Source organism: Triturus cristatus, chromosome 3_2 (assembly GCF_964204655.1).
Source record: "Triturus cristatus chromosome 3_2, aTriCri1.1, whole genome shotgun sequence".
NCBI classification, from domain to species: Eukaryota; Metazoa; Chordata; class Amphibia; order Caudata; family Salamandridae; genus Triturus; species Triturus cristatus.
Window position 1 is genome coordinate 166,076,011 of NC_140584.1, and position 18,123 is coordinate 166,094,133.

General features: G+C 44.7%; 1 protein-coding gene across 1 annotated transcript in view; it reads left to right on the plus strand.

The window, feature by feature from the left end:
- BACE1 (beta-secretase 1) overlaps positions 1–18,123 on the plus strand; it is a 120,757-nt gene that overhangs the window by 39,032 nt on the left and 63,602 nt on the right. Inside the window, exons 6-7 of the mRNA XM_085647441.1 lie at positions 6,943–7,044; positions 7,966–8,115. Coding sequence (XP_085503567.1) covers positions 6,943–7,044; positions 7,966–8,115 — 252 coding nt within the window. The remainder of the gene's footprint in view (positions 1–6,942; positions 7,045–7,965; positions 8,116–18,123) is intronic.

Consider the following 18,123-nt stretch of genomic DNA (forward strand, 5'->3'; position numbering starts at 1 on the left):
TCTGTTAACAAATGGATGCCTCCATTCAAGTCAGACTGACATATTAATATTAGAAACGACTGACTTAAAGATAGTGCCAAACTAACTTCCGAATTAATATTTAGTGAAAAGTTACACAAACCTTTTAGTGCTCAGTTAAATCTGATCCGCCACCATGAAGAGAGCAAAAAACACTTGATACGAGGAGGAGGGGGCTTGGAAGTCACCCAAAATGTATGCTCCCTGATGAGCTCAGATCGGTCTACCAGGAGAGTGTTCTATCACAAAACCGGGAATGGGCAGTGGAGATGTGCCAGTGGCTGGGGAGTCTAACGGATTTCAGCTTGCCGCGTAAAGTTTACTGCTCCACTGCTAGTGACAGTCTGGATGAGGCTGTAGGATAACTGTGTGAATACCTGAGCACCACAGTTGGATTGGGAGAGATTCAGGAGCGCAAAAACGCTTCAGCTCCTCAGTGGTAGGGCTTTTCACCAACTTTGATGGTCGTCAGTACCTGACCCCGGGTCTGTGTATTACTTGACGGGTGAAAGGATATTGCGTTCCACCCAGAGTTGCATGCTCATATGTCCTGGACACAGTTTTTGATTTTCGGAGGCCTTATCTAGGGCGATTTGGAAAACACTGACCAAGTTCAAGATGAATCAACAGTGATGGAGATCCCGTTGAGCACTTTACTGGGCCAGCTAACTTTGAGTAAGGCATCCATTGATGAGGTGATAGAAAGAACGGCAGCGACAGCATGGGAGAGTGAATCTTTGCATACAGACCTTGCAAAGTTTTAAACGCTGTGGACACGATGGGCCACAGGCTCACATATATGGAAAAACAACTGGAGACTATAAATAGGGGACCTGAATGGAGGTCAACAAATGTGGCATATCTGTAATAAGATTGTGGACCTAGACGACAGAAGCAGGTTCAAAACTGAACACATTACGGGTGTCTATAAAGGTCTAAAAATAATGAATGCGCTGCAGTTCCTGTTGATCCTCCTTCTGGAATTTCTTAAGTAGGAATTTCACCCTCAGTTGGAATTTCACAGAGGCTACAGGATTCCACTTGGAACACTAGAAAGCATAATTTCCCTAGGTCCATCATTGCATGTTTTGTTCGTAATCAGCAGGCTAGGCAGCTAATTGGACTGGCAAAACACAATGATCCATTTAAGTATCAAGGACACAAATCCTCTTTGTTGCAGACTTCTTCTTAGAAATTTCCATAGAATAAAGGACATTTCTGACTCCATGTCTGTGACTCTGGAAGCGAGACATACAGTACGAGTTGTTGGAGCCTGCAGTTATGCTGAATTATGTACAATTGAAAGAACAAGAAGTGTGATGACGCAGAAGATCTAGAGAGGTTCCTTGATACTTTGGAAAAGACTTATATAGATGTGATCTCAGGAGCAAACTGACTCATGAGAAAACAAACTAGGTTAGGAGAACTCGAAAATGCACTTAATATTGGATCCTTATTTTCAGAGAGTCACAAGCTGGAAGCAGTGATGAGAAGATGGCTGGGAAAATAACACACCAGGGTTATACGAAAAAGACAGAGAAAGTGATAACTCTAGATTCCCCCTAAAAGCATTATTTGAATATGTGTAAGTGAATGGTGATGGTGGAAGGTTGAAACACACTGTGAGGAGAATTCAGTCAATATCTTTAGCTGAATTCATAGAAAACTATTTAGTTCATTGTTTAGGAAATCTCCTCCATCCACTCCACCACTCCTCCTTCTTTCTTCTTTACTTTCTTATGTTATCAATTGCTTATTGGCTTACCTTGTTATGAGAATGCTACTTAATGCAATTCCTTATCATCTTTGAGTGTATCTCCAGCAGGGAAAAGAGATGTACAGAGGCAATAGCCTACCTGTTTAAAGTAAGTTGAAAGTAGGATTCAAGAGTTTTGTTTTTTCTATACTAGTAAAAGAAGAAAATACTAGTAAAAAAAGATAAACTACTTTATTCCAGTATATTACAGTAGACCACTGCCTATTTCGGGCCCTGTCATTTGACTGCCATATACACTTCAAGAGAATACATGCATATTATATAATATTCCCCCGATTGTTCTACAAAACCTCTGCTCTGAGATATCTGTAACAGAGACTGGGTGATCAGCTAGGGCATCCCAGGCTACTTCCAGGTCAGTCCACTATCTCCCCCACTATGGCCACTAAGGATTTCTTTTGTGTTTCACTTAATGTCAATGGATTGGCAAATTATATAAAAAGAAAAAAGCATCGACATTCTTGGCCACAAATCATCCAAATATAGTCCTAATATAATACTCACCTTTCCTCTTAAGAAGCTGGCAATGTAAAGAGGAATTGGGTTGGCAAGGTTATCCATGCCTGTAATGCAGAACAACACAGTACTGAAGAGGGGAAGCTACCTTATTAAAGAAGGTGGGGGTTGAGGTGGTGGCCCTGCTTCTTCATAACTCCTTTCCATGCCACATATTTAAAATCTGGAGAGACCCAAGAGGGTAATATTTTGGGACAGTTACTCTAGCCATAGACGGGGTCTGAAATATCACTATTGACCGAATATTTCAGCGATTAGGAAAGCACGATTTTGGTCATGGAAAGGACAAGAGTGCATTAAAAGCAGTTATAGGACAACTCTCAAATAGATCATTTGAGACTATTACACCCCTGAGAGAGGGTTTATACATTTCTATCCTGTGTACATTGATCCAGCATGCTTACAGATTACTTTTTGTCGTTTCATGGAATGTTGCAGAGAGTGGCCTCTTGTGATATTTCAAATGGCAGTATTTCCTATCATTACCGATGCACCTGCATTTAAGAAATGGTCTTGGTTTGGACCCAACCCAAAATTTGGAGAATGGCCATGGGCAGACATACTCTGCGTACGGAAAAGAGTTTATTGCAAAAGATCTTGACTAACTTTGTATCTACTAGTGAAGGGTTTGTTTAGTAAACACAGGCATTAATGGCAGCAAGTAAATCAACATGTAGACTAGTGGTGAACTGATTCAAGATGCTGCACTACACCATAGGCAAGAGGTGAGACTCAAAAAGCTGGAGACAAAGATCAAAATGCTCACACTTCTATATGATGCTTACTCAACAATGGGCATTCTGAGAGCTCACAGCCGCTCAGTATGATCTCAATACTCTTTTTTTCACGCTGGCTAAATATGTGCTCTTGTGTGTCAAATAGAAAAAATATGAACAAGGTGAAAAAGCTAGCCCGTTGTTAGCTATACAACTGTGACAGTGGAAAATTAACTTAGTCATTCCAGCAAGTAGGGGTGAGAATATTACACTGTTTACACACGCTCTGGATATTGTATGGGAACTTAGGAAATATTTCAGTTGGCTTTCCTGCTCCCAACATACCGACACAGGTCACTTGGAAGAGAGTTTCTTTGCTTTCCTTAAGCTATCAAAATTAGCAGACAATTTGTGAGGGGATCTACAGGGAGAAATCGGTTTATATGATATCCAAATAGCTAAAGAGGAAATGGTAACTGGATAATCACCAAGGGGAATTAGGAAAAGTAGCCCTCTCATCAGATACAGAAAAAAAACTTTTCATTGCTTCAAATGTGCTTATTTGTTTGCGGTGGTATCGGAATTTGGAATTAATCCCGCCTTTATCTGAAGAGTTCAATGGCTGTAGCGGTCACCGAGCACTAGTATCAATTATAGAGGGTTTCTGTTGAAATATCTCCCAGTACTATGAGATACCAGCCAGGGATGTCTCCTGTCCTAAATGTTGTTCATCCTGGCAATAGAACCAATGGCTGCAGACAGAATACAGCAGTAGAATGCATCATGACCAGGCCCATGGCAGACCCCCAGAAGCTTTTCCTTATTACAGATAATAGTCTGCTAGCTCTGTCAAACCGCCTTTTATCTGAACCAGACGTATTCATCATTATTTGTCATTTAGCTGAATTTTTCCAGTTAAATAATCAATTGGTCAAAGAGTGTATTCCTCCCATGCACATTGGAAAACTTTATGTAGGCAATTACTCTTTTCATTGGGTCTTTAAAACATCATATACCTGTGCATAATTGGTTAGCAAACAACTCCATAATATGGCATAAGACAAGTCTATTCTGAGTACAGTGACTAGAGTATGGATAGGTGGTCTTTCCTTTTAAGGCAGGACCAGGTCATAAAGATGTACGTGGCACCGCATTTCGCTTATATACTGAGTCCTTTGCTAAGAGAAATTGACTTTTCTATTAAAAGCTTCCTTTGGGACGAGGAGAAGCCTAGATTTAAAGCAGAAACACTTTGGGTAACTCCTGCGGCTAGTGGTTTGCAACGGCCTCAAATGTACTCATATTCTTTAGCACAGAGTGTGGTGCCTTTACCATAGATATTTCATGATGAGGGAAGGATGCTCGCATGGGTTACTATTGAAAAAGATCTTACCCAAGCATTTAACATGTTAATCATAATCTACGGAGAGATCACAGCTCCACTAGAAATACAAAATCTGGTACTGGTTTCAATAAGATACAGCTGGAAGGCGGTGCATTGACTGCTTACACTTAATCCTAACACATATGCTGATGCTCCACTGTGGGCACATGCTAGGATAAGGATAGGCTGGGACATGGTCTGCTACATCAGTGACTTAATGCTGAATGGTAAATTAAAAACATTTGAGGAAATGCACTCAGAATATCTCATGCCGATCAATCAGGAATGGAAATATCTCCAGTTAACTCGATGCATGAGAACAGTCCTGACCCCAACGATATGGCCCTCAGAAATCCGTAATTGAGAATTTGGGGAAAGGGCAGTCGAGTCTTCTCTGATCTGAGTGGAGCTGTAATAGACCCGTTACTCTCTTTGTATATGGCAAAGCAAATGTATCCGGGCTGGACTGAAAAGCTAGGCGTAGATTACCCAAAGAAATATTGGGAAACACTCTTCTGTCACCAGATAGAAAGGGTATGTGAGGTAAGGCTTAAACTCAGTTCCTTTAAGATCCTATATGTATAACATTAATCATCACAGAAATTATTTAGGTTTAACCTGAGTCCTGACACAAAGTGGTGGCATTGTGACAAAGAGGGTGAAGACATTTTGCACGTTCTTTGGTCCTACCCTTTGCTGGCATCTTACTGGGCAGCCACACATACTGAAATAAGAGTCCTGTGTGGGCGAAATATTATTTTAAAAGCCTGTGGTGATGTTATATGTCTTCTCGGATATTGGTGGCCTTACAGCTCACAGGTGTAGATGATACACTACAGATTTATCCTAGAGATCTGGGAATTGTCTCGCTAAAGACGGATGGTACAGGGAATTGGTGGTTGTGGCGATACATAAACAGCTAACATAGAACATTAGTGACCAACTATCCATATCTGAGGAAACACTGGGGCAACACATTTCATATAGATCCTCACAATACTGAGCTCCAAGGCAGAATCCATACGAAAATAACTGATCCTATAGGTACCAGTGTACTGGTACATATTTGTATAATGGATAGGGGCATCAGATTAGGTTTTATGATGGGAACTTTACGCTTGAATTTATCAGAGGTTGGGACTATACACTTTTCCTCTGATAATGTACGTTGACCTGTATAATAGTATTGCAAAAGATTTTAATGAATAATCGTATTTGAAGAATGTAAAATAGATTGTCATAGTTAGCATGATATATTTAGAGATGTCGTATAGTGTATCACATATAGATCATATTGATGCTGTTCCTATATTTAGGCTTGAATATAAAGAGAATTAAAGACTTGAAAAAAAGCTCTTGAAACATATGCAGGGGTTCTGTAATACATAAACAGTAGACCATTCTCCAGTCACACTGCCTCTCAACCCAGCAAACGGAGGAAGCAAATACAAGAACGAAAAATGGGAGTTTCCTTATAATCTTTGACAGCAGAACAATTTTGACTGATTTTTTTGGTCTACTTTTAAGAAACTAGCTATCCCTTGTGCAGACTGGTAGGCTAAATTAGCACAAGGCCAGTATTGTTCTACAATACGTACTGCAATTGAACAAAGAATTGTGGATTTCTAGGTGCACTTAAGGGCTGAGACCAAAGACAAGCTTAATTCCTCACTGGAGGTAAAAAATGAGGTTGCAATCAAGAGGGAAAATTGTTTATTCACAGTTGTCAAACAGTATTACTCCTTTCGTCTGCCACCTCTATTTTTGACTGAGATTTTGTTTACAAACACTACAGTAAATTCAACAAGCCCCAAAGAACACAGAGACCCCCTTGACAATGTCATAGTGGCTAGTACTGGATCAGTGTAAATCTAGCCCCAACATTTGGGTTTATATATGTGCCCTTTAAAAACTACCACCTTTTTGATTTCTCTCTCTCATTTTTTAACTGGTCATTTTACTAGCCTTTATATAAAAACACTATTCCTCTTTATAGCTACACCAATGGCCGGACATTCAGTGTGTTATTTAATGTATCTTGCGGCATCAAACTCCTACTGCCACTCAAATAAGTCATCCGTCGCTCGGCCTCACTATAACGGGAGAGTCATTTTCCCATATGGAGTAACTTGGCTATCCAGTTAGTTTGGACCTGGGATACACATTGTGATCATCACTGACAAAATATGGTACTGCCAGGTAACTCTGCATCAGAACACCAAGAAAAGGCCAGACGTTCACTAGCCTTTCAGAACTGAGATTGACATTGAAATTCCCCGGCTGTACCTGCTGGCCTTTCTTAGGTCAAGGGATTTGGGGGAACCCCATAGCTCATTCTGAATCTTACGTGTCTCCAACCTGCAGTAGAGCAGTCCTTCGGACTGGTGGCTCTGTAGTAATTATGACTGTCTTGCACCTGTGTCGAATGCTGGTGTCTTGGGCATTATGGCTGTTCTGGGGGTTTTACACTGAGTGAACAATATAAACCTAGCATTGTGCCTCACTTCTGCCTCTCCCTCCCCTCTCTGCAGTACAACTACGACAAGAGCATTGTGGACAGCGGGACCACAAACCTGAGGCTGCCGAAGAAGGTGTTTGAGGCAGCTGTTAGTGCCATTAAAATGGCATCCTCGGTAAGTTCATAGCGACCATCCTCAGAGAGCAGGGAAGCTCACCAACCTTGGACTACATTCACTGGTGTGTTGTCTTTTTTCAGTTTTTAGGAACAAAGATGTGTTTCACTTTCCAGTGTCAGCCAACTAAATCCTACCAAATAAAACAAAGGCAGATCAATCTATGTGCTCAAATCCTGGCTATAAAAAAAAACAAAAGCGTAATGGATTGAATGTTTGAATTAATCTCAGCCACTGGTAATTACTCAGCGCCATTTTCGAATGCATTTTGTTTTGCTCATGGTGTCACAGTAATCAGGGACAAAACTATATCCAAACCAGTCTTGGCTCTTTTTTCACTAGAAACAGGCCAGTCTAATTGGCCAGGCCGTAGTGAAGAAAGAAAGTTCACGATTTTATGATCATTGGGTTCTACATAAAGAGACATTGCTGACCTTCATCAAGTTCTAGCAGTAGATAAATCTCAGAATAATCTCTGAATGTTGGCTGAATATTTTTGTTTAATGAATGATGACAACGTTATATTTGAGATGCTATTTGTCGTATGAAATTACATGTACCTACTGTTAGAACTTCATAACGACAAGTTAAAGGTCAGATATATCTTAATATGTAAAACGTAGATTCTTAAGCGTGTGTACTTTGTTTCTCTTATCACTGTACATCCGCTTTCAAAGAGACCTCAAGCAGCCCCTGACCAGTTTAGGCCTGGTTGGTTATTGTTAGTGAGGTGCAGCTTGTGACCTTTGGCACAGTGAGCTCAGACCTATGCCCTGGCCTTCATTTGCTAAGTCCCTTCCCAAGGTAGCTGAGCATTTCACAATAGATCCCAGTGAGTATCCGTAGACTGGTAGTTGATATACAAGGTATACTGTGAGTACTTTAATCCCTGACCACTGATCTCTCCCTTGCCTCTGACAGACAGAGAAGTTTCCCGATGGATTCTGGTTGGGGGAGCAACTTGTGTGCTGGCAGGTGGGCACCACTCCGTGGCACATCTTTCCAGTCATTTCTCTGTACCTAATGGGCGAGGCCACAAACCAGTCCTTCCGGATAACCATCCTTCCACAGGTGAGTGCAGAATCGAGAGATTTTGAGGGAGGAGGGTCACAGAGAAGTGAGAGAGTATCTCTAAGAAATGATTTGGACTGTTAGAACAAAGGATTGTTTGGTGCATTGTGCGGGTGTGTTAAGGAGTGTGGAAATTAATAGGGCATTCCAAGTGAGTGGTGGCTTGGGGAAAATGGGTGCCTCAGGAGCGAATGAGTTTCAGAGGAGTGAGCAAGTGTCCGGGTATTGAATGCGGTTAACTTAGAACTGGAGTGGGCTTCTGGTGACTGCTTTCTTTAGTGAAAGCCTTGTGATCCTGACAGTAAATGCAGGGGGCTGCTGAGTCCTGTTTTATCCAGCTTCCAGTAGAGACCCATTGGCCTTGGAGCCCCTGGAGCTGGCTGCCGGGTTTCCTGTGAATCTACCTGGTGAACTGAGCAGGTCCAGGAACAGGAGGTTCCTTGTCAGCCAGCAGCTGGTGGCTTCTGCTGGTGGGCTTCACCATAGCATTGAATGACTGGTTTTGTGACCAGTTGTGGAGGCCAGTGCCTGATGCTGCATTGAATGAAAGCCTTGACATGCAGACCCTCCTCATCTCCCACTACTAAATGTGGTGGGAGATGTCTCTCATCTTGTTTGAGACTGCTGCTGGTGGGGGATCCGAAACTGACCGGGGTAGGAAAACATTGGTACCCATCTTGATTAACTTTCACCCTTACTATTAGTGGGTAGAATATGGCTACTTATTTGTAGCCCGTAATGCCAGTGCTTGTAAGAGTACAAGTTGGCATGAAGATGAGAATTGGTTGGAGTGATAGAGGGAAATAAACTGAATTCTTGGTGCCATTAGGACAATAACACAAGTGTGAGAACGTTTTATGTAATCACATTACTGATCCACTGAGCTGTCCAACAGTTGTACTGTACACTCTGCTTTCCCATAATATTATGATAATGTCCTACAAGTGAACTGATTACTGCATTTCAGTCTCCATTCATTTGACGTTACAATAAAATTGACTCCTTAACTCTGAGGCTGATCCAAATAAAAAAACAGAATGGACAAACATCCAGCCAGAGAAAGGAAGATTTCAAATGCCGAGTATGACAGCAAGATGTCCGACCGCAAACTACTGAAGATCGAATATGTGCTGGAGGTTGTAGAAGTCAGTAATGAGGACCACGAAGAGTGTGCGGACAGCGATAATATCTGAGTTATTAAAATCCCAGAGGTTACAGCAGTAGGGAAAACAAATATTTTTGTGGAGGAACTATTAAACATCATTGTTTGGGAGTGAGGAACTGCTTACAATTTTTGTGGTGGAACAAGTATGCAGAGTGCTTAAGCAGCTGCTGTTTCCCAACCAGTCACTGTATCGAATAATCACCTAGTTGATGAATGGTCTAGACAGGGATGCAGCAACAAACAGAGAGCCGGAAAGCAATAGCTTGGAATATGAAGGGGCCAAATATTGTTCCCATATTTTACTATGGAAGTACAGGAAGCCATGGAATGTTACCTTCATAAAGAACAAGTTACTTAATTTTGGTAATGCTTTTTATGGTGGCTATTCTATCTAACCCCAGATTCGTCACTTTGTGAATATTTCTTGAGCGTCAGACTGGATCTGGAAAAACTCTACAGGAGTACTTCTCTGCTGGCCTTTAGATGCTAAAGTTTCCTTATACCACTCACTAGCAATACCAATATTCAACGCATGTAAAAGACAGGATCAAACAAATCCTAGGCAGCATACAACTAAGTGTAAAAATGTGATAGAGAATATGATTGTATTGTACTTCAGACTGCTCTGTAGATTGAAAGATCTCTATCAAACCTTCAGAGGTCTGCTGTGTGGATTAAAGCTGCTAACAAAATCATTGTTATAGATGGTTTGTGTATGTATGTATATTGTATTTCTGTAGTGGGAACAGAGTAAAAAGGCAGCAGAGCAATGTGCAGGGTAAAAGAAAAAATAATGTCAATGAGTGGTAAGAGAGGTAGCTGGTTTGTGTACTAGTATTGCATTTTGATGTATACTTCTTTGAAGAGGTGGGTATTCAACTCTTTCCTAAATTTGACATCGTTGGGGGAAGACCTGATAGACCGGCCTCCATCTCAACATCGGAGCTTCCTCCTCTTTTCTTGAATTCTGCAAGAAGCTGAAGACCTGGCTTTTCAATTAACCAACTTTCCATAGGCAGGGCTAGGCGCACACACCTGCTCAGTGCTAGAATACCCTCAGGGGTGATAGTGCACTTTACAAATACACATAAAATAACATAGAGGGATATTGTTCCAGTTTTGTGGATGCTTTTTTGTTTTTTATGCTGCAGCCTACCAGACAGCACAGCTGTCTGGTTTGCTAAAGATATCTTGGAGACATTCCAAAAGCTGACCTTGGAATGCCTTCCACCCGTTGCTGAGCATTGGCATTGTGGTTTGTAACTCACATTTTCTGGCTTTCTATTCGTTGGCTTTATTAACTTGTTGGGAGCCTAGTGTTTACTTTTCTTAATCTGACTTCAACGTGAGAGAATGTATGTGACAATCCTGCTAAGTATCCATGTAAGAGGAGAGGGTGTAAGATTTTTTTTTCTATCATGCAACAAAAAAAAATAACTGTGCTGATGTTCCAGCATATATCAGAATTAGTGCAAATGGAAGCACATGTTTTTGTAATTCTGAAGTATGGTGGAACCAATTATTTGAATACGATCAAAACACATCAATACACTGGGTGATGACATTTGCACACATTATCATTTGTGTACAGTAAAACTGTATTTCACTGCCAATGTAATGGTCATTTCAATAGAAAATGTGTTGTCTGTAATGGCAGTGCGCTACCACACTATGCATACTCCACACCACGCCACTCCACTCCATGCCCTTCCACTCTATGCCCTTCCACTCTATGCCACGCCACTCTATTCTACGACACTCCACTCCACTCTACGACATGCCACGATACTCGACTCCACGCCACTCCAACCTACGTCACTCACTCCAGGACACAACATGCCATTCCACTCTACGCCCTCCAATCCACACCACTCCACTCCAGTCTATCCCATTCCACTACACTACAATCTACCCCAATCTACTCCACTCCACCCAGTTTACCCCCACTTCATTCCAATTTGCCCCACTCCACTCCAATCTACCCCACCCCAGTTTACCCACTCCAACCTACTCCACTTCAATCTAACCCACTCCAATCTACCCCAAACTATCCCACTATGATCCAATCCACCCTACTCCAATACGATCTATTCCACTCTACCTCAATCTTCCACACTTCTATCTACCCCACTCCAGTCTAACCCACTTCTCTCCAATCTGCCCCACTCCACCCCAATCTACCCCATTCCACACCAATCTTCTGCACTCCACTCAGATCTTGCCAATCTGCTCCAATCTAACCCAGTCTATGCAACTCCAATCTACTCTAATACACCCCACTCCAATCTACGCCAATCCAATCCAATCCACCCGACTCCACTCGAATCTACCTCACCCCACTCTACTCCACTCACACCTACTTCAGTCCAATTTACCCCACTTCAATCTACCCCACTCCAATCTACACCAATCCACTATACTACAATCCAATCTACCCCTCTCCACTATAATCGACCCCACTCCAATCTACCCCAATCTACCCCATTCCCCTCAAATTTACCCCACTATATTAAATCTTAGCCACTGTACTCCACTCAAATCTATCTCACTCTGCTCCAATCTACTCCAATCTAACTCACTCCACTCGAATCTACCCAACTCCAAACTTCCCAAATCCACCTCACAGCAATGTTTCCCAGTCCACTCTATATCTACCCCACTCTACTCCACTCCAATTTACCCCACTCCATTCCAATGTCCCCCCGCTCCACTCCAAACTCCACTGCAATCTATCCAACTCCTCTCTAAACTACCCCACCCCAATCTACCACAATCTACTCACTCCAATCTACCACAATCTGCCCCACTCCTCCCCACCCCACTCCAATCTACCACACTTCATTCAAACCATACTTCACCACTCCATTCCACTCTAATACACCCTACTCCACTCTACAACACTTCCCACTCTACCCAAAACTATCCTACTCCATTTCACTCCAATCTTCACCACTCCATTCTACCACACTCCACTCAAATCGACCCCACTCCATTCTAACCCACTTCACCCCATTCCACTCCACCCCAATCTACCAGACTCCCATCTACCCCTTCTCAATCTACCCCACCCCAATCTACCCTACTCTACCCCATCTACTCCTCTCCAATCTACCCACTCCTCTCCAATGTACCCTATTCCACCCCCACTGCAGTCTACCGCACCCCACTCTAGTCCAGCCCACTCCACTCCAATCTACCCATTCCACTCCAATCTACCACACTCCACTCCAATAATCCTTCTTCAATCTACCCCTCTCTAATCTCCCCATTCCAATCTGCCTCACTTCATTCCAGCCTACCCTACTCTAATCCACCCGATCTACCCCACTCCACCATAATCTACCCCACTCCAATCTACCCTCCTCCATTCCACTCTTCCCCAGTCTCTCTTCATTCCAATCTCGACTCCACTCCAATTTATCAACTCCGCTCCAGTCTACCCCACTCCAATCTACCTACTCTAGTCTACCCAATCTACCCCACCACACTCTACCTTAATCTAACACACTGCATTTCACTCTACCCAGTCTACCCCACTCCACTTCACAGTCTACCACATGCCATCCTATTCTACCCCGCTACAGTCCAGTCGAACCCACTCCACTCCAATCTACCCCACTTCATCCCACTCCAGTCTACCCTACCCCACTCCACACCAAACTAGCCAACTCAAATCTACCACATCCAATCCGCCCCACTCCAATCTACCCCGCTCCAATCTACCCCATCCAAGTTACGCTGTCCCATCCCATTCTACCCCACACAACTCTATGCAACTCGTCTCCAATCTATCCCACACCATAATCCTCCCAAACTACCCCACTCCTATCTACTCCACTCTGCCCCACTCCACTCCAATCTATTTATTTCTACCCCACCCAGTCCAATCTACCCCATTCCAGTCCACTCCAATCTGCAGCACTCCATTCTTCCCGAATCTCCCCCACTCCACGCCGGTCTACTCCACTTCATCCAATCTACCCCAATTCAATCTACCACACTTCCTGACTCCAATCTACCCCAATCCAATCTACTTCACTCCAATCTATCCCACTCCACCTCATTCCATTCTACCCCATCCCAATGTACCCCACACCACTTCAGTCCTACTCCTCGAATCTACCCACTCCACTCTACTCCATTCAATCCCCACTGCATTCTATTCTACCCTATTATTATCCACCCAATCTACGCTACTCCATTCTACCCCCTCCATTCTAACCCACTCTAATCTACCCCAACCTACTCCACTTCAATCTACCCCACTCCACCCCAATCTACCTGCTAACCTACCCAACTCCCCACTTCAATCTACCCCCTCCATTCTACTCCACACCAATTTACCCCATTCTCCTCTACCCCAATCGATCCCATTCCACTCTCCCCCGTCCAGCCCACCCCTCTCCACATCACTTTTAGCCATGCTGAACAGCAGCCACACTAGTGTACATAATGGCTAAAACACGTTGCCAAAGACCTCAAGGTTTTTCCAATGCTTGTTTGCACTTAGTCTGCAGTCTGATGGTGTTCTGGCTGTGGGTGTGGCTGAGAACCAACAGAGATGGTGAACTTGACTGCAAAATAAGCAGGGTGCTGATCATTATGGGCTTAGAATGATGCTGCAGGGTTTGGAGATGATGGGGGCCGGCGAGAGGAGTCAATGGAGTTCTAGGAGGATGGGTGTGATGTGACCATTTTTCATCATGCCCTGGATGAGACGCCTTTAAGTAGGGCCAGCATAGAGTCTGTAATGCCATGGAGTACCGAGTCAACACCATTCAGCTAGGTCAGTACGAGGGCTTAAGCAGCAGTTCTGAAATAATTTTCTGGAAGAAACCCTTTCTCTTTCTTTAGAATAAAAGCACTGGTGACAGGTTTTCTTTATGTTTTTTGCAATGTGTTCCCAGAAGGTTCTGACAAATATCTTCCTTTTTATATGATGAAGCTCTGACAGCCACTGCAACAGCAACAGAGCAAGCATGAAAAATAATGCTATGGCGAGGCGGGGTGGGGGGAGTTTGGAATTAACGGCTGACAGCAAAGAGTCCTGTTGCAATGAGATCGAAGATGTGTCCTGAGCAGCAAGCATTTGCAGTTGAAATGTGTGCATCTCCTTTAAGGTACCCCTGTTTTGATGGACAAATCTGACTCTAGTCAAGATGATTTGTGAAAGCACTCCATTTTAGATGTAGCAGACTTCCAAACAAGACATCTGGCCTAGAAGCGCCTGATGAGACATCATTTTTGGTTCACTGATGTTTTGAATGCCATGAATATCAGTTTTACCCGCTTGTTGGATTTCTGGGTAATGTAGATAATATACCCAAATCATAGAGCGGATTTACAGCTGTGGATTTACTAAAGGCAAACAGAAGGATGGCCATGCTCTGGTACCTCACTGAACAAAAAAAGAGAAGCTATTTGATCTCCTAAATTGTAATGACATATCTGTAGTACACATACATCTTTTGGCAAGAATACGCAATATTTGGGACCATGTACCACAATATCTATGGGTAGAGGTGAAGCATATGACTCTGATGTTGTAATCTGAGAGTAAGTGATGATGAAGAGGACACTTTATTTTAATCCGCTGATAAGAGTACTGTGATCGTCGGGATTCGGCGGGCTGGAAAAGCAGGCAAGGAGGCCGTATATAGTGTGCAATAGTCTACTTTATTGTGTCCAAGGTACGGTGTGCAACAGGATAGAATACAGGTCTTCTGCAGTAGGAGGGGGTAGAAACGATGTGGGGCCCCGTCGGTTGCGGTCGTCGTCACCGAAGGTCTTCTGCTGTCCAAGTCGCCGACGTTGGTCCCAGGAAGGGGGGAAGGACGGACACCTCGGAGGGCAGTGAGACAAAACACAGAAGGAGCCGTTAGTCCTGCGGACACTCTATGTCGCTGCCGTAACCTTCACCGGGAGTGACAAAAGAGGAGGGAAGTGTGAGGGGAAGGGACGGGGAGAAAGAGGGATAAGTCGAAGAAAGATGGGTGTTCGGAAAAGGGCTTGAGTGGGGTACTATTTACAAAACGTGAGGTGCTGTACAATGGATACTGATAGATTCTATCAGTGTGCAGGGGTGCTAACAGGAGAGAGACTATATACATCTATCTACAGAGAGTCTAGGGTACACACGGGCACTTTAGAGTGCTATACTGAAGGAAAGCTGGTACTCACGGGCTCCGCCGTAACTCTCATCTGAGTTACGGCCGTTCTTCAGCCTCCTCCGGGGGACTCCACCAGTCTTCCGACCACTCTTCTGGTTCGCCGCTCTCGTCCTCTCCTTTCGTCGTATCTCCTGCCGAACTCTCCTGCCACGATCCTTCGACGACTTCTGCTTCCTGTCTTCCGGCTTTTCTGTCTCTGGCGGGGAACGGGTATGAGGGACTTCCGGGAGTCAGGGGTTGTCCTTCCGGTGGGTCGTTGTTCGGGATTGGCTCCTGTAAGAGAAAGAGGGGCGGGGTTCCTGGGGTCACCGAGGCTGTGGTTGAAACCCTGGATGGACTGTCCGGGCCGGGAGGATTGAGCGGAAGGGACGCCCCGGACAGGGTAAGTAAGGGGGGCCAGATCCGAGGTAGGGAGTCTCCGTTACATTCCCTTTCCCTAGCTGTCTTTCTTGTATCCGGTGTGGACAGTGGATAGCGAGAGAGAAAGTCCGCGTTACCCTGTTCTATGCCTTTTCGATGTACTGTTTTGAAGCGGTACGGTTGGAGGGCCAGGAACCACCGCAGGACACGGTCATTGTGCCCCTTGTTCCGGGCCATCCACTCAAGGGGGGCGTGATCTGTGAAGATGGTAAAGTCACGCCCTTCTAGGTAGTAACGGAGACTGTCCACCGCCCATTTAATCGCCAAAGCTTCTTTCTCCACGACGGCATAATTCCGTTCTCGAGGAAACAGTTTCCTGCTGAGGTAAAGAATGGGTCTTTCGTTCCCCTCATGGTCCTTCTGTGACAGTACTGCCCCTAAACCCTGTTCTGAAGCATCTGTCTGAAGTAGGAAGGGTTGTGTATAATCCGGACTAACTAGTACGGGATCGGAGGTCAAGGCTTTCTTCAGATCGGTAAATGCATGCCACAATAGGGGAGTCGGGTTTTTCAGGATGGCCTCTGTTTTCGTGGATTTCTTCAATAGGTCAGTGAGCGGGGCGGCCCTTTGGGAGAAATTGGGTACAAACCTGCGATAGTAACCAAGAAGGCCCAGAAAGGCCCGCAAGTCTTTTCTGGTCTGGGGAAAGGGGAGGGAATGGATAGCTTCTGTTTTGCTTCTCTGGGGCCGTATGAGGCCCTCACCCAGGAGGTATCCTAGATATTTAACGGTTTGGGCTGCCAGGGTGGTTTTGGCTGGATTAATCGTGAACCCATAGGAGCCCAAAGAGGAAATGACGTTGTGGAGATGCTCCAAGTGTTGTGACCAGGTGTCGCTGTAGATGACTATATCGTCGAGGTAGGCCCCTGCATACTGAGTGTGGGGTCGTAAGATATGATTCATGGCCCGTTGGAATGTGGCGGGCGCGCCATGGAGGCCAAAGGGGAGGACGAGGAACTGATATAAACCTGCAGGGGTCGAAAATGCTGTTTTCTGTCGGTCTTCTTTTCTAAGAGGTATCTGCCAGTACCCCTTACAAAGGTCCAGAGTGGATATGTACTGGGCTTTCCCTATACGCTCGACCATCTCGTCTACTCGGGGTAACGGGTATGTGTCAAAGGATGATATCTTATTGACTTCCCGGAAATCAATACAAAATCTCACAGACCCATCAGGTTTGGGTACAAGCACAATTGGGGAATTCCAGTCACTTACAGAGGGTTCTATAATGCCCAGCTTTAACATCTGTTCTATTTCTTGGTGTATGATCGCTCTACGGGCTTCAGGGACCCTATAAGGCCTTTGCCGGACCACCTTCCCCGGACTCGTTTGTATGGCGTGCTCAGTGATGGAGGTATGACCAGGCAAAGAGGAAAACACCTGTTGTAAAGGGGAGAGACGATGCTGGAGGGCTACACTCAGGGACGGAGGTAGGGCGGGGTCTATGCAAGGGGAGAAAGAAAGGGGTTCCAGACCCATAGAGCCGGCTAGGACGGGACGAGGACCTTCCCATTTTTTTAGTAAGTTGACGTGATAAATCTGGGTGGTACCCCGTGTGGGGTCTAGTTGTACTTCGTAGGTGACAGGGGTTATTTGTCAGAGTATGGTATAGGGACCTTGTCATTGTCCAAGGAGCTTTTGGTCGGAGGAGGGCATCATTAAGAGAACTAGATCTCCCGCTGAGAAGACCCGGTGTTTTGTGCCTCTGTCATACTGACCCTTCTGTTTCTCTTGTGCCTGTGTAAGATTCTGATGTACGATGTCCCTTATTAGAGACAAGTGGGTTTTGAGGTTCTCCATATATTCTGGGAGGGGACGGGTGCGATCTGGTTCTGCCTCCCAGGCTTCTTGAGCCATGTCCAATAGAGAACGAGGGGGTCGGCCATACAACAGTTCGTAGGGTGAATATCCTGTGCTGCTCTGAGTCTTGCAACGTATTGCAAATAAGGCAAGGGGCAACATATCCTCCCATCTCCTCGCCTCCAGCCCTAATAGTTTCTTTAGGGTTTGTTTTAATGTGGCATTGTATCGTTCCACCAACCCATCGGTTTGTGGATGATACGCCGAGGTGCGTATCTGTTTAATCCCTAGTTGGGAGCAGACCTGTTTCATAAGGGTGGAGACGAAGGGAGTGCCCTGATCCGTCAGGATCTCCCGGGGAAATCCTACCCGTGAGAACACAGCGATGAGAGCTTTCGCAACGTTTTGGGCGGTGGGTTGTCGCAGGGGAAGGGCTTCGGGAAAGCGGGTGGC